The 23469-nt window shown below is 42.7% G+C and overlaps 1 protein-coding gene and 1 long non-coding RNA gene across 2 annotated transcripts in view; one reads left to right on the top strand and one right to left on the bottom strand.

Annotated features, from left to right (window-relative positions):
- The window catches only part of CAPN3 (calpain 3), a 49164-nt gene extending 34058 nt beyond the window's left edge, over nt 1-15106 (bottom strand). Inside the window, exon 1 of the mRNA XM_034994541.1 lies at nt 14535-15106. Within this exon, the coding sequence (XP_034850432.1) occupies nt 14535-14843 (309 nt within the window). The 5' untranslated portion in view covers nt 14844-15106. The remainder of the gene's footprint in view (nt 1-14534) is intronic.
- LOC118003462 lies at nt 12785-18531 on the top strand. The gene is made up of 2 exons (XR_004677350.1): nt 12785-13170; nt 17896-18531. It is a non-coding gene; the product is annotated as an uncharacterized LOC118003462 (long non-coding RNA).
- Nucleotides 18532-23469: the final 4938 nt, after the last annotated feature.

Genomic DNA, 23469 nt, shown 5'->3' with positions numbered 1-23469 from the left:
CAGGTGGACCCCGGGGCCTGGCAGCCTGCCCCCTCGGGGGATGCTGCCCCTGTCCAGTCACTGACTCCTGCCAGCCTGCACCTGCTCTGGGCTCCTCCGAGTGTGGTCTTTGGACGACCTGCATCAGAATCACCTGGATGCCAGTTTAAAAAGCAGATTCCCAGGATTCACCCTAGACCTAAGGATTCACATATTCTTGGTAGGGCTCTGGGACTCTTCAGTTTAAAGAAGCATCCCAGGAGATTCTTATGTCCACTGGGGTTTGAATCCATGACATTAGCATTACAGAGTACTGTAACAGCTCAATATAATTTTTGAGGTCAGTTCTTTTAAGAAATAAGTATATTTTTATTACATTTATACATGAACAAAGTTTTAAAAAATCAAACAATACAAAAGGTACATAGAGGAATAGCAGCCTCTTGCCCGGCAAATCCCTCTCCTCAGAGACAGCTACTTTTAATTCTTTTTTTTAAATTTAATTAATTAATTAATTAATTAATTAATTAATTAATTAATTAGTGAGTGAGTGAGGGGAGGGGCAGAGGGAGAGGGAGTGAGAGAATCTTAAGCAGACTCTGTGCTGAGTGTGGAGCCCGACTTGGGGCTTGATCTCATGACCCAGAGCCAAAATCAAGAGTCAGACGCTTAACTGACTGAGCCACCCAGGCGCCCCAACTTTTAATTCTTTTAGCAATTTCTTTTGGGATTTACCTCTATATTTCTAAATAATATCTTTCTTTTTTTAAAAAAAAGGTTTATTTATTTATTTATTTATTTGAGAGAGAGTGAGAGATCACAAGCTGGGGGGAAGAGCAGAGGGAGAGAGAGAAGCAGGCTCCCCACTTAGCAGGGAGCCCAATGCGGGGCTCAGTCCTCCTGGGATCCTGGGATCATGACCTGAGCTGAAGGCAGACACTTAACCGACTGATCCACCCAGGCGCCCCTAAATAATATCTTTCTATTGTTAGTTTTTAATTTATTATTATTATTAAGAGTCCAGTCTTTCATCATGGATCTCTCTTTACTTTTTTTTTTAAGATTTATTTATTTATTTGAGAGAGAGAGAGCACAGTGGGGAGGGGCTGAGGGAGGGGGAAAGAGAGTCCCAAGCAGACTCCATGCTGAGTGCAGAGCCCGACATGGGCTGGATCTCAGGACCGTGAAATCACAGCCTGAGCCGAAACCAAGAGTTGGAGACTCAACTGACTGAGCCACCCAGGCGGCCCTAATTTATTATTTTTAGAAAGTATCAGCAGAGTTCCTATTTTGACAAATGAGATTTAGGCTTCTCACATTATGCTTTGCCCACCATTTTTCCCAAATAGTTTCCCAAATAGTTACAAATTTTGGTAAAATTAAAATTCTGAATTTACTTGAGTATGATTAGGTGAATATTGTTCACTTCTTAGCTAAGTATTATGCTGTAGAGTCCTTTCTGTAGAAATGTTTCTTTTCTCTTATTCTTTATAATTTTCTGATTTTCTATGTATCTATCAATGCTTTTCCTCAGTAAGCAGTTTCTCCAAATACTTAAACTCATCAGATAACCTAGTGGTTCCTTTGCTCTCCCCCCAAGGCCTTCCTTTGCAGCCTCATTCTCCTTACAGACTGGACTGGCTGCCCTCCAGGTTAGAAGCTGTGGCCTGGGACTGACTGTGCCTTTCTGGGTGGAATTCCATTTCCCAGATCTTAATTCTTCTTTCATTTATTCCTTGACTGGATTGGCAAACAACTTGCAGCTTTGTAAGAAAGGGTGCATGGAAGGTAAGTCCCCTGAGTCATTGCCCAGCTAACTCTGTTTTCTACTTTTGCACATGATTGAGAATTTGGCTAGGTATTTTAAGTTGAAAAGCATTTTCCCTCAGAATTTTTAAGGCATGGTTTCATTGCTTCTAGCATCTGGTATTGTTGAGAAGTATGGTATAACTTGATGAACATTCCTTTGTGTGGGACCTATCGTTTCCCTCTGAAAGCTTTTAGGGTTTTCTACCCTTCCTTCCTATTCCTCCTGCCCCCAATTCCAAAAGTCACATTTATGTGCCTTGGTATGAGTTTATTTTTTTATTCTTTGCTGAGCACTCAGTGACTCCTTTCAATATAGAGATTTTGCCCTCAGTTCTGGAATATTCTTATATTATTTCTTTGACATTTCTCTCCCTTTCAATTATTTCTTTCCTTCCTCCCTTCCTTCCTTTTTCCTTTCTTTCTTTTTGTGAAACTTCTAAAAATCAGATGTTAAACCTCCTCTAATTTTATTGTATTTTCCTATTTTTGTTTGTTCTACATAGATTTCCTTGATTTTATATTTAACCCAGCTATTAAAAATTTAAATTTCTACTCTCATAGTTTTCTACTTTATATTATTTATATATTTATATTATGAAAAATTTCAAACTTACAGAAAAGTTTAAAGAACGGACATCCATATAGCTTATGTCTCGACTCAACAATTGTTAACATTTCGTCATCTTTGTTTTACCTATCTATATTTGTATATATAGATTTTATTTTTTTTGCTGAGCCATTTGAAAGAATGTTGACAATATCATGACACTTCACACCTAAATACTTAGAAGTATACTTGGGATACAGCAGGCATCTCCTAAGGACAAGAGCACTTTCCTACTGACTGTAATGCCCTTATCACTAAGAAACTATTATTAACTATTATTCTCTAATATTATCCAAGATCTATATCCATATGCTAATTTCTTCAGTTGTTCTCCAAATGTCTTTTATAGATGCTTTTTAAAAAAAAAAATTATTTATTTATTTCAGAGAGAGAGAGCACAAGCAGGGGTGGGGGAAGGGGCAGAGAGAGAAGCAGGCTTCCCACTGAGCAGGGAGCTCCACACAGGGCTCTATCCCAGGACCCTGGGATCATGACCTGAGCCGAAGGCAGACACTTCACTGACTGAGCCACCCAGGCACCCCATAGCTGCTTTTTTTGAACCAGAATCCAATTAAGTTTCACACATTGAAATTTAATAATTTAATAATTGGATTATGTGATGTTGAAGTGAGCATTAGTGAATTAGAAGGGAGAGCAGAAGAAATCACCTAGAATATCACACAGAGAATCAAAGATATGGGAAGTTTTTTAAAAAGAAAGAGAAAAACGGTTAAGAGATACTTGGGATAGAGCAAAGTAAGTTCAGCATATATCTAATTGGAGTTCCAGAAGAAGATAATAGAAAATATGAAAAGAATTAATATTCTAAGACATTTTTTAGGATTGACCAATGACGCCAATCCTCAGATTCAGGAATTCCAGTGAATACTAAACAGGAAAGATATATAGAAATATATGTTGGGACAAATCATAGAGATATTGCAAATGCCATAGAGAGGAGATCTTAAAAGCAGTCAGAGAGAAAGGCAGATGGCCTATTAAGGGACACCAATTAGAATGACTCATTTCAGCAAGAATGTAAGCCAGATGATATTAATGAGGATCAACCTATTACTGATTACCCAGGAAAACTATTTCATGAGTGAGAGGAAATTTTATACAAATAAAAATTGAGAATGCTTACTACAAATAGACACTCACTAAGGAAACTTCTAAACAAGGTCCTTTAGGAAAAAGCAAAATTATTTTAGGAGGACAAGTCTAAGACTCAAGAAGGAACAGTAAAAAAAGAAATTGGTAAACATGTGTAAATCTGACCGAATATTGACGGTTTTAAAAATTGTAATATTTTCTATTTTTAAGGTTGTAAAATCAATATAGAACTAAAATTATGAGTACTTGGAGTCAAAGTGCCTTACGGTCCTCATACTGTTTATGAGGAAAATAAAGCTATTGATCAATTTCAGGCTTTGTCAAGATGAAATGTGTGTTAATCATTTAGGGCAACCACTGAAAAAACAGAAATAGTCAATAACTTCCGAACTAGTAGAAAGAAAAAAAATAAAACACTTTTAAAATTTTTTAGGTGGGAGAGGGGCAGATGGAGAAGGAGAGGGAGAATCTTAAGTGGGATCCATGCCCAGCATGGAGCCTGATGTGGGGCTTGATCTCACGACCCTGAGATCATGACCTGAGCCGAAATCAAGAGTTGGACACTTAACCAACAGAGCCACCCAGACGCCCTGAGAAAACACTTTGATTACATTTTTGAAAAGGCAGAATGAGGAAAAAAGGAACATTTAAAAATCAATATCAACAGAAAGGTTATGGTTAATATGATAGAAATAAATCCAATATATTTTCATAAATATATATAATAAATGTTATATATATAATAAATGTTCATAATCAGTGTAAATTGACTAAAACCTTCAGTTAAAAGACAAAGGTTTTCAGATTAGATTTTTTTTCTAAACTCTAAGCAGTTTATAAGAAACACACCCCAGACATGAGGACATAGAAATCTATATCTAGTCTATCCAACAATGAAACACTAAGATTGAGTTCCCTTTAAAATTGGGAGCCGGACAGATTCTGTTATCTCCTTTATTATTAACATGATGCTGGAGGTTTTAGCCAGTGCAGTAAAACAGGAATTAGGTTGCTGAATACAGTTGCGCATAATGTACTGGGTGGTCCTGTCATTATTTACAAATGACCTTACTATCTATATAGAAACAGAACCTAAGACAAATAACTTGGGATCTACAGTTAAATTGTTAGAATTACTAAGTTTAGCAAATATATTGGATATAAAAGTCAAATGCATGTTTATGCCTGAGAAATTGAGTACAATTTTAAGAAAGATGCCCTTCCTAAAAACAACAAAAACAAAAGGTGCCTAGAAGAAATCTGACAAAGGATGTTCAAGACCTTTGTGGAGAAAATTATCAAAGAACTTGATTAAAAGATACTAAAGGAGGGCGCCTGGGTGGCTCAGTCAGTTGAACTTCTGCCTTTGGCTTGGGTCATGATCTTGGGGTCCTAGGATGGAGCCCTGCATCGGGCTCCCTGCTCAGCGGGGAGCCTGCTTCTCCCTCTCCCACTCCTCCTGCTTGTGTTCCCTTTCTCGCTGTGTCTCTCTCTGTCAAATAAATAAATATTAAAAAAATAAGATACTAAAGGAGACTCGAGTAAATGGAGAGATATCCCTTCTTCATGGATAGGAAGACTCAATATTGTCAAGACATGCATTCTTCCCAGATTGATTCAATGCAATCTCAATGAAAATCCCAACAGGATTTTTTGTGGAACCCAACATCCTGATTCTAAAGTTTAATGGAAAGGCAAAGAGCCAGATATAGTTAAAACAATACTGGAGAAGAAAAACAAGTTGGGAGTACTTGCTCTACTGAATGTCAAGACTTGTTGGCAGAAGATGTGGATTCGGCACAAAGATCAGTAAACACAAGTGGAACATGGTAGAGACCGCGGAAACAGAACCACACCTTGGTAGACATTTGCCCTGTTTAAAAAGTAACATTACAGAATAGTTGGAAAAACAACAAAATGTGATCCCTATCTTATATAAGAAAAATCATTTCTAGATGGATTATAGACCCAAATATAAAGGCAGAAAAATTAAGTTTCTAAATGATAATAAAGAAGAATGACTTTGGTTTAGGAAAAACTTTTTTTTAATTTTAATTTTAATTTTTTTGAGAGAGAGAGAGAGCATGCATGAGAGCGGGGGTGGGGGGTGGAGGGTGGAGGGGCAGAGGGAGAGAGAGAATCTTAAGCAGGCTCCACACCCAGAGCAGAGCCCAATGTGGGGCTCGATCTCATGACCCTGAGATCATGACCTGAGCCAAAATTGAGTTGGAGGTTAACTGATGGAGCTACCCATGTGCCCCTAAGAAAAACTTTCTTTCTTTTTTTTTTTTTTTAAAGATTTTATTTATTTATTTGAGCGAGAGAGAATGAGAGAAAGCACATGAGCGGGGGGAGGGTCAGAGGGAGAAGCAGACTCCCTGCCGAGCAGGGAGCCGGATGTGGGACTCGATCCAGGGACTCCAGGATCATGACCTGAGCCAAAGGCAGTCGTTTAACCAACTGAGCCACCCAGGCGCCCTAAGAAAAACTTTCTTAACAGAACATAAAAAGCACTAGCTATAAAGGAAAAAAATAGTAAATTAAGAATTTAGAATTTTAAGAGATTTTAATTAAGAATTTTTAAACTAAGAAAGCCCTTAAGAGAGTGAAAAGGCAAGTCACAAAGTGGGAGAAAATATATTTTTTAAAGATTTTATTTATTTATTTGACAGAGAGAGCAAGTGAGCACAAGCAGGGGGAGCAGCAGAGGGAGAGGGAGAAGCAAGCTCCCCGCTGCGTAAGGAGCCCAATGCGGGGCTCGATCCCAGGACCCTGGGATCATGACCTGAGCTGAAGTAAGATGTTTAACCGACTGAGCCACCCAGGTGCCCCAAGAAGATATTTATAACACATCTAACCAATAAAAAAAATCAGTATCCAAAGATGCCTACAATTCAAGTTGAACAAGACAAACTCAACAGAAAAACTAGCAAAGACAGGTATTTAATGGACAGCGAGGTAACAAATGGTCAAGAAATACATGAATGTATGAAAAGATGCTCTGCCTCATTCATAATCAGGGAAATGCATTTTTTCATACATTTCTTGGCTGTTTCTGTCCCTGCCCCTCCCATTTTCAGCTTTTTTTTTTTTATAAGCTGTTATTTATTCATTTGAGACACAGAGATACAGAGAGAGAGAGAGAGAAAGCATGAGCGGGGAGAGGGAGAAGCAAGCTCCTTGCTGAGCCAGGAGCCAGATGTGGGGCTCGATCCCAGGACCCTGGGATCATGACCTGAACTGAAGGCAGACGCTTAACCATCTGAGCCACCCAGGCGTCCCCCATTTTCAGCATTTTACTGCTGAGCTATTTCAGCTTCTTCGCTATGATGTCTAGATCTCTGTCCCTGTCAGTAGGAGCTGCTGTCTTGCGGAATATAAGGGGAGGCAGTCCTAATTATTTATTGAATTTACACTTTCACCAGAACTTACCTCCCCCCACCCCACCCCAGCACGGCGCCATCATGACTACTGAGTCAAGAGAGGGCTGGCTCTCAATGGGGTACCTCATTTTGCCTTTGATTTACCATCATCATTATTTATTGATTCACTGTGTTCAGTATGTCATTTACAACATGCCATTTAATCCTTACAACAACTTTATGGAAGTAAGGATTTTCGTATTCTTTTCACAGATGAGGAAACTGAGACCTGAAAATGGTCAGTAACCTGCCCGAGGCCACCTTGTTAAGAGGTGGAGTTGGGATTCGAATCAAGTTTGTCTGGCTTCGAAGCCTGTGCCCTTCATCACTGAGTTATGCTCTAGTCCTTTGCTGTCGTGGCTCCTAGGAATTACTACCTTACCTTGAACACCTACTAGGACTTCAAGGGTGCTAGCTCAGAACAGCTACTCAATGACAGTATCACTATGCCCGTTATGGGCAGAACATCTTTCATACATTCATGTATTTCTGGATCTTTGTTACTTGCTGTCCGTGAAATACCTGTCTTTTGCTAATTTTTCCATTGAGTTTGTCTTTTTCAAGTTGAATTTTAGGCATCTTTGGATACAGATTGCTTAAGGGTTAGATGTGCTATAAATATCTTCTCCCACTTCATGGTTGCCTTTTCACTCTCTAAAGGGCTTTAAAAAAAAAAAAAAAGATTTTATTTATTTATTTGTCAGAGAGAGAGAGAGCACAAGCAGGGGGAGTGGCAAGCAGGGGGGGTGGCAGGCAGAGGGAGAAGCAGGCTTCCTGCAGAGCAAGGAGCCAGAAGCTGGGCTCGATCCCAGGACTCTGGGATCATGACCTGAGCCAAAGGCAGACACTTAACTGACTGAGCCACCCAGGTGTCCCTACTTTTTTTTTTTTTTTTTAAAGTAGGCTCCACACCCAGCGTGGAGCCCAACATGGGGCTTTAACTCACAACCCTGAGATTAAGACCTGAGCTGAGATTGAGTCAGACGCTTAACACCCAGGCATCTTAAGGGTATTTATTAATTTAAACTTAAAAAAAAAAGATTTATTTATTTGAGGTGGGGAGGGGCAGAGGGAGAGGGAGAAATAGTCTTTTAAGCAGACTCCACACTGAGCCTGGAGCCCCTTGTGGGACTCAATCCCATGACCCCGAGATCACACCTGAGCCAAACCAAGAGTCAGTCGCCCAACCGACTATGCCACCCATGCACCCCTAATTTGACTTGTTAGTGGCTGAGCCAGCCAGGGTTCAGACCAGGTCTGTTTGGTTCTAAATTTAGTTTTCTTAACCACTTTGCAGGATGCCCTCAGGTCTTCCTCTTTGTAGCCAGCCCAGTGATCCCACTTCTCTCTAAACTGTCTGACAGAAGAGGACACTCTCAATCAGGTTGCAAGCAGCCTTCCTCCTGAGCTGGGTTCAGGAAAGATAAGTAATATCCCTGGGAGAAGAAGCTACGTAGCCAGCGACTGGGCTCCTAACCTGGAAACAGAGGGCTCACTGCACACAGCCTGGGTTTTCCTATAATTCTCTTTCCTCTCATTCCACACTGGCAGGGAGTAGCTTTTATTTTATGCCAACCTGGAGTTTCTTCTTTTTAGAGTTGAGTAACGGCGAGCCAAGTGACCCCCTGGCTGGGAAGACACCCAGGGAAGAGTGTTATTTATGCAGGGGCTGGGGCACGTGGAAGGGACCGTGAGAGCAAGAGACCTCTGTTGTCACCCCGGGTTGTCAGGAAGCTTCCAACTTCGGGGTACCAATGCAGTGGCCAAGCACTGGGTGCTCGGGAGGCAGTGGTCCTCTATACTCCACATTTCACCCCTTTCCATTAGCTTTGTTTCAGACTGAAAGGAACCAGGCTACTTGCAAAAATGATTCATTCCAGGTCTGGGGGAAGAAATGTACAAGACAAGCCTGGGACATTTTGGTGTGGCCAGAAAACAGGATGCTATTTAAGATTAAAGGGGTTGGGACGCCTGGGGTTAAGCGTCTGCCTTCGGCTCAGGTCATGATCCCAGGGTTCTCAATCGAGCCCCACGTCGGGCTCCCTGCTTATCGGGAGCCTGCTTCTCCCTCTCCCTCTGCCTGCCGCTTCCCCTGCTTGTGCTCTCTCTCTCTCTCTCTCTCTCTCTCAAGTAACCTGGGATCATGACCTGAGCCGAAGGCAGACGCTTAACGACTGAGCCACCCAGGTGCCCTATAAGGAATTTTTGAGAGCAGTTTTAATACTATCTTCCTGGTATTCTGGGGAATATAATAAACTTCTAAAAGTTGTGATGGTGATTATTTAGATTTGAAGTTGGGATGAAAATGGTAAAGCAAGTGTCAGCTTCTCTTTTTTTGTTTTGGCTTTTAAATTTTTTATCTTAATTCCAGTTAACATACAGTGTAATATTAGTTTCAGGTGTACAATATAATGATTCAACAATTCCATACATCACCTGCTGCTCACCTCACAAGTGCCCTTCCTAATCTAAATCACCTATTTCACCCATCCCCCCACTCACCTCCCCTCTGGTAACCACCAGTTTGTTTTCGATAATTAAGAATCTGTTTTTTAATTTGTCTCTTTCTCTTTCCCCCCATTTGCTGATTTGTTTCTTAAATTCCACATACGAGTGAAAACGTATGGTATTTGTCTTTCTCGGACTTATTTCGCTTAGCATTATACTCTGGCTCCATCCATGTCGTTGCAAATGGCAAGATTTCTTTTTTTTTTTTATGGCTGAATAATAGTCCTATATATATATACATCCCACCTCTTCTTTATCCATTCATCTATGGATGGAAACTTGGGCTGCTTCCATTTCTTGGCTATTGTAAATAATGCTGTTATAAACATAGGGGTGCATGTATCCCTTTGAATTAGTGTTTTTGTATTCTCTGGGTAAATATTCAGTAGCGCGATTGTTGGATCGTAGGGCAGTTCTATTTTTAACTTTTTGAGTAAGCTCCATACTGTTTTCCACAGTGGCTGCACCATGTGTCAGCTTCTCTTAAGCAGGGCACTCTCCAGGCGTTAGTTGGGGCTTCACAGTCCCTCAGAGATCCGGAACTCCCACCTCATAGCGTCGGAGAGGAGAGGCCTCCCCCCACCAGCATTCAGGGGGTTCCAGGCAGTTGCTTCCGTATGGCTCTCTCTTTCCCCACTACTGTGCTTTCCACACTCTGGCCTCTGGGTGTGCTGGCTCATCCTGTCTGTGTAACTGAAGGCACTTCCTCCCTTTACCAACAAGTTACTTTTTACTCACCCCAGGCATTTCACAAGTTCGTGAGTAAAGATGTCTTTGGGTGTTGGGGCTCCTGGGTGACTCAGTTGTTAAGCATCTGTCTTCGGCTCAGGTCAAGATCCCAGGGTCCTGGGATGGAGCCTCGCATCGGGCTCCCTGCTCAGAGGGAAGCCTGCTTCTCCCTCTCCTTCTGCCCTTCCCCCCGTTTGTGCTTTCTCACTCATTCTCTTTCAAATAAATAAATAAAATCTTAAAAAAGATGTCTTTGGGTGTCAGGTCAAGCGGAGGGATGACACTGGGGTATGTGGCCTCCTGCCCCGTTGCTTACCCCCCACCCCACTTGGGTTTCTGTTCTGGCTCCTTCCCTCTTGTAAATAAACTAGCATTTTTTTTCCCCCACTATAAACAACAATCATGTCCACCCCCAGAGAGAAATTATTCTTTTTGTAGTTATAAGAATCTTCCTAATTTTTCCTTATGAATTCTCCTCATGAAGAGAAAAGCTGGAGTCTGCCATGCTAAGGATTCACATTTTGTTAAGCACATTTGGCTAAGTATCTGTAAAAAAATCAGAGAATTTTGTAGTGGTAACAAGACCTGACCTGAAAAATGTAATGATTATTATCACTATTTTAAAATTTTTGTTTATTTAAGTAATCTCTACACCCAACGTGGGCCTCATGACCCCGAGATCGAGTCCCACGCTCTTCCGACGGAGCCAGCCAGATGCCCCTATTTATTACTTTTTTATTGAAGCATAATTAACATACAGTGTTATATTAGTTTCAGGTGTACAACATTCAGGTGATTCAACAATTCTATACATTACGTTAATCAGTGCTCACCTCATTAAGTGTAGTCACCATCTGTCACCAAACAACATTATTACAGTCTTATTGACTATATTCCCTATGTTGTACTTTTCAGTTCCACGACTTATTTATTTTATAACTGGAAGTTTTTACCTCTTAATCCCTTTTATCTATTTCACCCATTCCCCGACCCACTTCCCTCCTGGTAACCACCAGTTTGTTTAATGTATTTAAGAGTCTTTTTGTTTGTGTGTCTCTTTCTTTATTTGTTCATTTGTTTTGTTTCTTAGATTCCACATTTGAGGGAAATCATTTAGTATTTGTCTTTCTCTGTCTGACTTATTTCACTTAGTATTATACTCTCTAGGTCCAACTACTATGTTGTAAATGGCAATATTTCATTCTTTTATGGCTGAGTAATATTCCAGTGTGTGTGTGTGTGTGTGTGTGTTTGTGGGCACTTATGTTGCTTCCATATCTTGGCTATTGTAAATAATACTGCAGTAAACATAGGGGTGCATATATTTTTTTGAATTAGTGTTTTTGTTTTCTTTGGGTAAATACCCAAAGAAAAGGTGGAATTATTGGATCATAATGTATTTCTATCTTTAATTTTTTGAGGAACCTGTTTTCCACAGTGGCTGTACCAATTTACATTCCCACCAACAGTGCACAAAGGTTCCTTTTTCTCCACATCCTCGCCAACATTTGTTACTTCTATGTCCTTTGGATTCTAGCCATTCTAACAAAGTGATTATTTCATTGCTTTTGATTTGCATTTCCCTGATGAAATTGGGCAAGAGTAATCAGTTTCTCAGAGGCCCTGTTTCTCTTCTGTCTAGGGGTTTGTCATCAGAAAATTTGGCTCAACAATTGGGAAGTGTTGTATGGTTTGTTTGCTTTCTGATTCTAGAAATAGATCATAGAAGGAAGGGCAAAAGGAATCAGTTTGGCCTAGAGACTCAATGCATGAAGCTCCCTAGTAGAGGAGGAAAAGAGTGAGGTAGCACTGGTGAGTGAGTGGGAAGAGATTATGGGTGTGCCTGGACAGAGGGCCTGGCTGTCCCTTCTTTGAGGAGGGAAAGGCTGAAAGTACAGCATCATCTTAACTAGAATTATAGGTGGCTTGAATAATTCTCCCCTTATCATCATCACCACCACCACCACCACCACCATCCAATTGAAATAAGTACTACTTGATTGAGAATACTCAGATTGGCTTTCAGTGATTCTGTGCCTCACATAGTAAAAGCAGGAAGGGCCTCTCCTAGGACACAGTCTCCACTTCAGACTGCTCGAACCTGGTAAAGGTTACGACGTCTATGGAATGCATGGGAAACTTAGGTCTCCAAGAAGTGCTTTACACTTCAGAAATTTCTGGAATCATTTCACTGTTTCAATGTCAATCAACTTGTGATTGCCCTTTCTGGACCTTAATCACTTCACCTGTACGTGAGGGGAGGTTGGTGGGGGGGCACAGTTTGAAACAGACAGGTCTTCTGGTGCCCCCCAATGTCACACTGACAATGACAGTATACATTTTAGGACTGACGTAGAGCCTAGAGCATAACAGACCCTTACGTTGTTCTTAGTAATATGCAAGTCTAGCTTTTAAGACTAAAATCCACCAATGATTTCACTAAAAACAGCATGTGTGAATTTTTTTTTCTCTGCAGTAGTATTAGAAAAGACTTTTAGGGGGCGCCTGGGTGGCTCAGTTGTTTAACTGTCTAACCCTTGATCTCAAGCTCAGGTAGTGAGTTCAAGCCCTGAGTTGGTTTCCACGCTGGGCATGGAGCCTACTTAAAATAAATAAATAAATAAAAAGGCTTTTAGGAACACCCCCACCACCTTGGAGTGCTGGGCTGCCCTTAGCTCTTAATGCTCAATGCCCTCAGCTGTGGGTTTTCATTCACCACCAGCAGCTGAGTACCCACTGTGGGCCTGGTCCTTCCCTGGCTAAGGGGGTCCAGAGATGACCAGGAATGGTTCCAGTTCTCAGCAGATGGGGAACAGACATGTGAAAGCTTGAAGGAAGTGATACCTGAGCAGTGGGGAGAGGGTGAGGGGGAGCAGATCAGATAAAAACAAGGTCATTCCAAACAGAGAGCATGAGCAAAGGCCTTGAGATACAGGATCTGGAGCAACAGAGCAGCTGAATGTGTCGGGGTCCAACGGGAGAGGGTGAAGATGAGATGGACAGGTAGGCAGGGGCCTGCGTGGGAGGGCCTGTAGCTCAGCTAAGGAGTTTGGACTTATCCTGAAGGCATGTGGGGAGGGGAGAACAGTGTCATCGAAGATACTTCAACAGGGATGTGACATGTCCCATTCCTCTAGCAGCAGGGCAGGGACTGGGCTGCGGAATGAAGTTCTTGCCAGTCCTTTCTTCTAAACTGAGGGTCCTCAGGGCAGTCACAGGACTTACCACAGAACTATCAGGAGAGAAAAGGAGCCTTGGACATTGCATCTCAGGTTAGAAAGAAAAACATGGCTCATCAATGGCACTAGGTCCCAGAGTAACTTGATTAAGCTAATGAATAGCACTGAGCCTCAGTTTCAATGATCTCCTCAGTGTGTGTGTGTGTGTGTGTGTGTGTGTGTATTCTAGACTCCAGGACAGCAGGAATTTTTCTTTTTCTTTCTTTTTTAAAAGATTTATTTATTTATTTGGGGCGGAGAGTGAGCAGGGGGAAGGGCAGAGGGAGAGTGAGAATCTTAAGCAGACTCCCTGCTGAGCGCAGAGCTCCCCGACCACGACAATGTGGGGCTCCATCCCAGGACCCTGAGATCATGACCTGAGCCGAAATCAAGATCTGGATGCTTAACCGACTGAGCCACCCAGGTGCCCCAATTTTTGTCTTTCTTGTTCACTGTTGTCTCCTCAGTCAATTGCCCACTTTCTGGCTCTAGCAGATGCCCAATAAATTCCTTGAATTAAGAATAAGAGTCATATGGGAGGTCTGATCAGAGAGGGGAGTAGGGGGATAGGATTTTCGGTCTGATAGATCACTATAAATGAAACCTGGAGGCTGGAAGAGTTACCTAAAGAGAAGGGGTTTTAATCCGGGCTGTCATGCCCTCTCTGGATGTACTTCTTCTGTGTGCCCTTCTCGTTTGTGGGGTGAGGTATGTGGACAAAAATGATTGCTAGGATTTCTTCTCATCCTAACATTTAATGCTAGAAAAAGTGGTCTTTGCTGGCTACTCTCCTCTTTCCAGGGCTTCTGTGTTGCAGAAAGTCATGGCTACTGACAAACTAAGGAACAACATCATGATTTTAGCCCGAGAAATGGAAGGACTCTCACAAAGACTTGTTCTGGGAAAGGGATGCTTACTTTTATAGGATGAATTAAACTGAGTTCCCATTACTTTTATACAAAGCAAGATGTTTTTCAGAAAAAGAGAGCAAGAGAGTGAGAATGGGCCTGGCCTCCGCTGAGGACAGAGCCCACGGGGCTGCCAGGATCCTTCCCCCTCCTGCCCATGTGCACTGTGGAGCTGCGGGGAGGTGCTGATGGGGAGGACTTCTCGGAGGGAAAAAAAACCCCAAGCCTGCGAGCTACTCACCGGAGGTCTCTTCCAGATGAACTGGATGGGGAACTTCTGGCTGTAAAAGAGAGAGGTCTCATCTGGTGGGAACTCGGGATCCAGATAAAGAACCTTCTTTTCTAGACATTTCTTACGAAGCTGCTCAAATGTCTTCTCTTTCACTCCAATAATGGGGAAATTGCGGCTGATGATGGCCGAATAGATGCCACTTGGGTTTGCGCCCCCGGCCTCGGTGGTCTTGCCTTGGCCCAGCTGGGGAATCGGCCCGGGGGACCTGGGCTCCGCCCCCGTCCGTGGGGCCACAGATGCGCTAATGACAGTTGGCATGGCAGGCAAATTTGAAAGGAAAAGGTTTTTTAAGGAAAACAAGATCCAGCTACCTGCAAGGGAAGGAAGCAATGGCCAAGGGGAAGTTGGAGTGATTCTGTCATCTGAGAGAAAAACGTCCACATCCACACCCGGAGCTAAAGCCCATCAGAAGGTCATCCAGCTTCTGTCCATCCTAAAAGCCGAGCCGTGATCCCTAAGTCGGAGGTTTTCCTGAGGCAGAAGCACTAGAGGGTTTCGGCGGCGGTGTTTACCTGGGGGCTCCTGCCGGCAGCTCGCATGCCAGAGGGAGAGGCGGAGGGGAGAGGGAGGCTTGTGTTTCACTGGCCTGGAGAAGCTTGAGCCAGGAAAACTAAAAATAGACATGAAGGAAGATTATGAGTATGAGAGCCCGGGAGGCTAGCGTGCAGCCAGACGGCATGGTGGAGCGAGAAGGACCCGGCTAGGGACGTTCCCGCGTTGTCGTTGAGTGCTGGTGTTATCAGGAGACGAAAGGGGAATATTTGAGGAGATTGGACGCTGAAAGTTAGCCAAGAACTGCTGATGCGTTATTGAGTCGGCACGTAGGCAGATCGTCCCCCCATCGGCCACCACGTGAATGCAGAACAATATTGAGAAAAAAGGTAGCCAGAGTGAATGTGAGATCCTGAATTCTAGGAGGATATTCTAGACATCGTTGAGAACATAATCTTTACGTTCTAAAACCCTAGGTTATCAGAACATTATTCAGTTGGGTTTGGCATCTCTTCTAGAATGTTATGGTGTCAGCATCCCGTGGAGCTGTCTGGGTGGAAAATGCCACTCTGCAGAGTCCCCAGTTGAGAAAAACGCCTGTCTCTTTCTTGCCCACTTGACCTAGATACCTCGTCTCTCCTCACCCCCCAAATAAATACTGGACCAAATGCACTACAAAGAGGGCCCCTGAGTAGACTATGCAGGCACGTCACATTAGGCATCTGAGTCAGAAGGTGGAATTGGTCACTGAATCGCGTTGCCTCTTGAGTCCCGGGGGGATGTCATTCCAAAAGAGTGGGTTTCAGGGCTCTCAGATAAGAACACAAGTGGCTCTGGGGAAGGGAACTGTGCGCCTGGTGTCGTCCGCCTTGTGTTGTACCCATGGTGGCTACTACCCGGGCCGTCAGGAGATGGCTACATTCCACGTGTGGCTCAGTGGGGGCTTGTCCTAGACTGTGGCCCTGCCGGCTCCCACGTGACCAGTCTCACCAGCCCAAGGCTAGAGGCTATGAGAGAAGGTGGAAAGTGACAGCTGAAAACAGGGAGGACTACCAGGCTCATGGTCGCTGGGGCTGCAGCTTTGAGGAGCCCTGTGTCTGGAGCTGCTGCTTGTAGGGACCCTCAGCCTGTCCTCCGGTCCCCTAAGGAAATGCCCAAGGACCTTTACTACTACTCTTAGAGAGGCAGGATAGGGGAGGGCAGCCTGAAGGCTGACCGCCTGGGTTCAAAGTCTGGGCTCGTTGCTTGCTGGCTGTGCCTATATAACTTGAGGTGAGTTATTTCTTCCTTTTTTCCTATGTCTCAGTTTTCTCACCTATAGAGTGGGTATGTGGATAGTCATTTTGTTATTGAGTTATCATAAAAATTAAACAATTTATGTAAACTACTTAAAATAATGCCAGGATTGTCTTAAGCACTCAATAAATGTTGTTGTTAGAGGTGACCTAAATTTAACATTATTTTGGGGTTAGATCAGGTTGCATTAGAGTCACTCATTGGTGCAGATCAGCATTCAGTCTCTGAGCATTTACTGAATATTTCCCATGTGTACAACACTGGGATATGTGTAATCTGCTCAGGATCACATGGTCACAGTGTCTCTAATCAGAGCATGCCTATCTGCCTACACTAGAAGAGCCTCTAAAAAGACTGACTTCCACTCTCAAACTCAACAATGACATGGAAAGCAGAGTGGGAGAAGTTTCCTTTCTCCACCCTCAAACGTTTGAGTCCCAGCCCACTGTTCCATACCATCTTGAAATTTCACGGCACCCACCCACATTTTATTGTTTCTGCTCATTGAGCTTTCTGTTTGCCCTACAAGACAGTAAGCTCTGTGAAGCTGGGCCCTGGGTCCCCATTCCACTGTCAGGGTTAAGCACATTGAAAGCTTTTAATAAATATGTATTGTCTATCTGTTGAATGAAATCTCCCTATGTGAGGAGAAATTTCTTACCCTTCTTATTGCTTTGCTAATGCAATCAAAGCATCTTGGCTTATTTGTCCCGGGGGGAGGAGCTGTCTCTGGGCCACACACCCTCTGACCTTGCTTTCCTTGGCTGTCTCACCAAGTAACTTGTAACTAACATGAGCATGTGATAAAATGAGCCTATTGTCGTAGTAGGATGGGAATATCAAACACATGGAGTGCAAGGTGCTATTCATTTTGCTTTAACGACTGTTGTGGATAAAACCCCCTCTCAGATTAGCAGGTCTAAAAAACAAGGTTTATTCAGCTTGTTAGTAGCTGTAGAAACTCCTGCTTTCTGGGAGAAATCCAATCTGGGCCCAAGGACAAAGGGCAGGGAATGAGCATGTGAAGAGCTGCACATTTCAATTCCCAGAAGTCTCTTCAAGGATAAAGAACTAGTTTTTATAACATATTTCAGCCAACATCATGCAATATCTGTGATTGGAATGGTTCCTCCGGCACCAACACAGCCAACTAATGGCTTTGTATCACTGTCTCTTCCAACAATAAATATTTCTTTGATTTAACTCTATTGGAAGCAATGCATTTGCTTATAACACCCATCATTCATTAAGTGCCTGCTGTGAGTTAGCCACTGCACATAGCTTTCAAAACTTTTAATTTTAAAGTAATTTTAGATTTACAAAAGAGTTGCAAGATGGTAAGAGTTTCCGTATGCCTTTCACCCAGCTTCCCCTAATGTTTACACCTTACATAACCATGGTACAGTGATTCAAACTAAGAAATTAATGCTGGTAAAATACTATTAACTAATCTACAAAAGACATTATTTTGATTTCTTTAGTGTTTCCACTAATGGTTTTGTTTTTTCCTCTTCTGTTACAGGCTCCGATTCGGGCTCCTGCACTGCATTTAACTGTTATGTCTCCCCAGGATCTTCCCATCTCTGATGGTTCCACAGTCTTTGTCTCATGACTTGGGACTGGTGAAGAGTACTTGGCAGGCATGCTATACAATATTCCTCAACTTGAGTTTGATGTTTTTCATTTGATTAGACAGGTTATGGATTTGGGGAAAGAATATCACAGTGGTCATATGCCCTTCTCATTTGGGGGTACATGATATACCTGTGTTTTATCACAGGTGACAGCAATCTTGATCATCTGGCTAAGGTGGAATCTACCAGGTTTCTGCAAAGTAAAGTTACTATTTTTTCCTTTCCATACACATAGTGTTACAGGATTGCAGGGTTCTTGTCTCACGGAGTCGAAGAATGAATCTCGCGGACACAAAAGGGTGAAGTGAAGTGAAGTGAGTTTATTTAGTGAAGGGGGGAACAGAAAGGAAAGAAAAAAGCTTTCTAGAGTGAGAGGGGTCCTGAATGGGTTGCCACTGTGAGCTTTCCTGGTAGTCTTTTATTGAGAACTGACTAGGGAACTTAAATCTTGATGTCTCTACCACTAAGACAACGGTGTTTACTTTTTCTTTGACGTTTGGTAATTTTCAGTGGTCCAGCTGTAGCTGTTACAGAGATATCTTGTCTCTGACATTTAAGACAAACGAGGTACTCTTGTTAGTCTCATTATATTCCCTTATCTCTGGCTTTGTACGCCTTAGCATTTTCCACATCGAGGATTTCTATGAACCTGAACACGTAGCCCCCTGTGTGAGCCTAGTCATGTAGCCCCCTACCTATCTCTCCCTACCTAGCCCCACCTATCCCTTACTCAATAGGATACATGTTTTTTTCTTAAGTAGGCGCCACGTCCAGTGTGGAGCCCAACATGGGGGTTGAACTCATGGTCCTGAGATCAAGACCTAAGCTGAGATCAAGAGTCGGACACTTAACCGACTGAGCTACCCAGGTCCCCCCACATAGAATATTTTAAATCTGTATGACCACCTTGCGGGTTTGATTAACCCTATTTTACATGAGGAAACTTGAGATATCTGCTGTAATTTTATAGTGAAGTCGTGGAAAGCTCACAGAATTTTAGAAATTACCTCTTTTCTTCAACAAATGAGGAAACCAAGACCTGGAAAGATTAAATGACATAGCCAAGATCACTCAGCTGCAGAACCAAACTAGACCCCAGGTTTTCGGATTTCCAGGGAGGGACTTGAATGCGTAACTAGGACTCCAGTAATGTGGGCTAGGTGTAAGATCGCTGGATCCTTGCATATAAATAGTGAGGGCTCCCCTTCCCTTAGCTCTGACTGGAGAGGAATTTAATACCACAGCCCTGCTAGAAACAACTGTCAAGAAGCAGCTGTCGAATTCTGGCCGGCCTTTCTGGGGCACTGCAGTCTTTTGCGAGGCTGGTCATAAGACAGGCAGATCTGATATCAGATGCCATCCTTTCTTTCTCCTAGAATGCTCTTTATATGGCTTCCATTGTCTGTGGTTAATATGGTAATCTGTTTCCAGTGGAGTTGCTAGTGGCTTTCTGTGTCCTGGGCCTAGAAGTTATTTTAGTCTAGGGTGCTGCCCCTGGGATTTACGCAAGGCATTCAGGAGGTTTGGTAGGTGGAAATCTTAAAAGCAGAGTGGAAAGGTTGATGTTGTCATAGGAATTCCATTTCCCAGAAGGCTCTTGGGTAGGATGGTCAATTATGGATGAAAAACCATTAAGCTCCAGATATTTATGTGTTTTGACTGTGTTTCTGCTGCCTATGATTATGATACCCCGATACTGAAAGAGGTGTGAAAAAGAGAAAGAACCCTGCCCACAGACCAAACTCCAGAATTGCGATTTTCTCTATGGCTGTGGTGATTGGATTCATGTTTTTTTCTTTAAGGTTTTTATTTATTCATTTGAGAGAGAGAGAGAGTGAGAACACACATGCAGGAGCAAAGGAGAGGCAGAGAGAGAGAAGCAGACTCCCTGCTGAGCAGGGAGTCTGATGCAGGCTGATCCCAGCACCTGGAGATCAGGACCTGAGCCGAAGGCAGACATTTAACAGACTGAGTCACCCAGGCACCCCCAGATTCACTGGTTTTAGTTAACCAGGATATAGGGCCCAGCGCAACTTTAAGACAAACTCTTGGTGACAGACTGTGCTTTCTCCTCTAGGGAGCCTTTAGGAGAATGGCCTGATCTGGGATTGGCCCTGGTCGTGTTGACACATGGGAGTTCACCTATTCTGAAGTGAGCTGTGCCCAGAACATAGTTAGTCCTATAGGTCAGTCTCAAGTACAGTCAGCCTCCTTGGACGGACAATGTCTTGGTACCTAGTCAAACTGGAGCCAAATCTTGGGATCACTTCTATGAGGAACCGACCACCTCAGATTTACCACAGCCAGGATCTTCTGGATAACTCAGATCTGGGAAGAGAAGGATGGTGACCAAGCCGACCTTCCAAACGCATGAAGGACTTTCTCTGGTCCCTATACAGGTCATCTGCCCTAAAATAAATGCCCCCATCAACATGTAAACATGTATTCTATTTTTTTTTTTTTAAGATTTTATTTATTTGACAGAGAGACAGTGAGAGAGGGAACAAAAGCAGGGGGAGTGGGAGAGGGAGAAGCGGGCCTCCCACGGAGCAGGGAGCCCGATGCGGGGCTCGATCCCAGGACCCTGGGATCAGGACCTGAGCCGAAGGCAGACGCTTAACCGACTGAACCACCCAGGCACCCCACGTGTATTCTGTTTCTTAGTGTGAGCCCTCCTGAAGGCTCTCTGGTCAGCTGCTGCCGTCAGGTAAGACCTCTGTGGTGAAGGAACAACAAAGTGCTGCCACAGTGTGGGTGTGTAGGGCCAGGGGCTGCTGGCCTGGTGCTCAGAGTACGACTGAACTCAAGGGCTTTGCCGTTTGGTGTGCATTAAATTGAACACAACCCAAGTAAGTTGAAAACAAAGACCTTTTTATTACTTGTTACAAGTAAGGACGGGAAGATAGCTCTCAAAGTACTGTCTTCCTGTGGGGTTAGTACAAGAAGCTTTAACTCTGTATTGGGGGGCAGGAGCAGGGAACTTGTATATACATTAAGAAACTTAGAGATATTCTATGCTTAGGCACTTTGGTTCAACTGAGCATGCCTAGCATGTCAACATGCTAGTGCATACATTGTATGTTCAAAAATGGCAGAAAACTCAGCCCGTGGGAGGAGATCTTAGTATTATAATGAGCTAAAGTTAACTTTAGGACAACTCAGGGGGGCTTCTTTGGCAGGTCCTCAGCTCCAAACCAGCCAAAACTGGCTCACATAAGAGGCCATCTGGTGAACCACCTGGCTGGGGAGTCTCCTTGGCTGGCTGCTGGTTCTGCAAGACAAAGCACATTGCTTCCCAGCTTTTGTTCCTTCCCTCTCCTCCCTTCTGCTGATGGCTTTCAGCCCTCAGATCTGACTAACTCCCCTTTGTGTCCTAGCCAACAAGAGGATAGGATTTGTGTCCCTGAAGTAGAGGACTTGACGTGGTCCAGCGCTTCTCAGGTGAAGAAGAGCTGATCTGAGGAACATTCTGAAGTGGTCTGCAGCATTAGAATCGAGGTATGTTCTTTTATTAACTTGGTTTCATCCTATTTTATATGCCACAGCTTATAAGCTTTTACAATACTAGAAAGCAAACAGTTTAAAGCTGTTAGATATTATAGAGATATGGCTCAACTTTTTTTTTTTAATAGTTTAAAACATAGGAAAGTGGAAAATACAGCATAAAGAGTTCCTATATATCCTTCACCCAGTTTCTTCAATTGTAACATTTAAACTCATTTTGCCTTTTTCTGTTTTGTCTCCTTCTCATACATACATACATTTTCTGAGCCATTTGAGAATATGTTAAAGATATGATGACTCATTACCCTTTAATACCTTAGTATGTATTTCCTAAAAGCAAGGAAATTCTTCTATATAATTATAGTATAACCCTCAAAATTAGGAATATTACCATGTAATCAAAAGATCCCATTCAAATTTTGCCAACTGTCCCAATCATGCCCTTTTAGGCCCAGATTCCAGCCCAGGATCACACACACATTTGTTGTCATGTCTCTTTTGTACCCTCTTCAATCTAGAACATTTCCTCAGACCTGTTTTTCATGGCCTTTACATTTTGAAGAGTATAGGATGTCCCTCGATTTCAGTTTATAACTTTTACATAAGTGAAATCACTCAAACATTTAACAAAAATGTTTCTTCTATGTTGATGTATATATTGTTATTTTAATAATTATATAGTATTCTGCTGTATGAAAGGGCTGTATTTAACCAGCCCCCTGTTAGAGAACACAGCTTATTCCTGGTTTTCCACAGTGTAAATCACACTGCAATTAGTAGCTCTGAGCAATTTATCTGATTTATCTGAAGTGGAATTGCTGGGTTAGAGTATGCAGATTTAAAGTTCCGACACTAATGCCAGATACTCATCCTGAGAGGTTATACTTATTTATAACTCCACCTGTGATGCACGAGAATGACTTGTCCCCACACCAACATCAGCACTGGACATTTTCACTCTTTTTCATCTTGGCCAGTCAGGCAAAAAAAAAAAAAAAAAAAATCATTTCTTTGATTATTAATGAGGCTGAGCACCCTTCATGCTTGTCTGTTTTACTTTATTTTACGAATTACCTTTGCCTGTTTTTCTGTTGGGCAGTTTCTGATTTTAAACTAATTTGTCAACTCATTCCTTGGCATTTAAGCCTTAAGTAGAGACACATCATGCATTTGAGAGCTTTGTTTCAATCCCTGTGGAAATTATTCTAATTCTTACATGAAATCCAGTTTCCTGAGTAACATGTCAAGAATTAGCCACAACAAGGTAATCGAACACCTGCAGGTCAACTCACCCCCACACAGCGCTCTGGGCACAGCTGCAGGAACAGGGGGTGGGGGAGGGGGAGAAGCAGTAAAGGGCAGAGAACAGTTAACACCCAGACTATATTTCTCTCCACTCAGTGTCTCTAAGTGAACGTTTCGGTATCATTCTGGGTCAAGGTAGAGCAGTTTCCCACAATTTACTAGTTCTTATTCATTCCTTCCCCCCAAAATACTTCACATGGAAAAATAAATGCAATAGATGTTCATCTAAAGATAGGTCTTAATTATTCAACTTTAAATGCTATTAAAAGCCATCACTTATATTAGGTAAAAGCACCCCATTTTCAGTTTCTTACTGTAGGTTGCTAAGGTAAGTCTGAAGCTGGGAAATACTGCTTCAGCTAATGTCACCTTCCTCCCTTCTCCTGAATTGCACAACTTACAGAAATAGCAAAGAATCTGCAAATGTTTGTATGAGCTGACAAACGGTGCAAAGCCCAAATCTCAACTGATATAATGAAACGTGTCCACGAGGAAATGCACAATGTCTACTCGTCTAGAGGGAAGAGTCCTGTCAGAAAAGTAAATCAGAAACAAATACATTCAATTCTCATTTTTTTTTTAAAGATTTTATTTATTTATTTGACAGAGAGAGAGACAGCGAGAGCAGGAACACAAGCAGGGGGAGTGGGAGT

Source organism: Mirounga leonina, unplaced genomic scaffold (assembly GCF_011800145.1).
Source record: "Mirounga leonina isolate KUSES-001 unplaced genomic scaffold, KU_Mleo_1.0 Mir_91, whole genome shotgun sequence".
Lineage (NCBI taxonomy): Eukaryota > Metazoa > Chordata > Mammalia > Carnivora > Phocidae > Mirounga > Mirounga leonina.
This window is presented reverse-complemented; position numbering and strand designations above follow the sequence as displayed.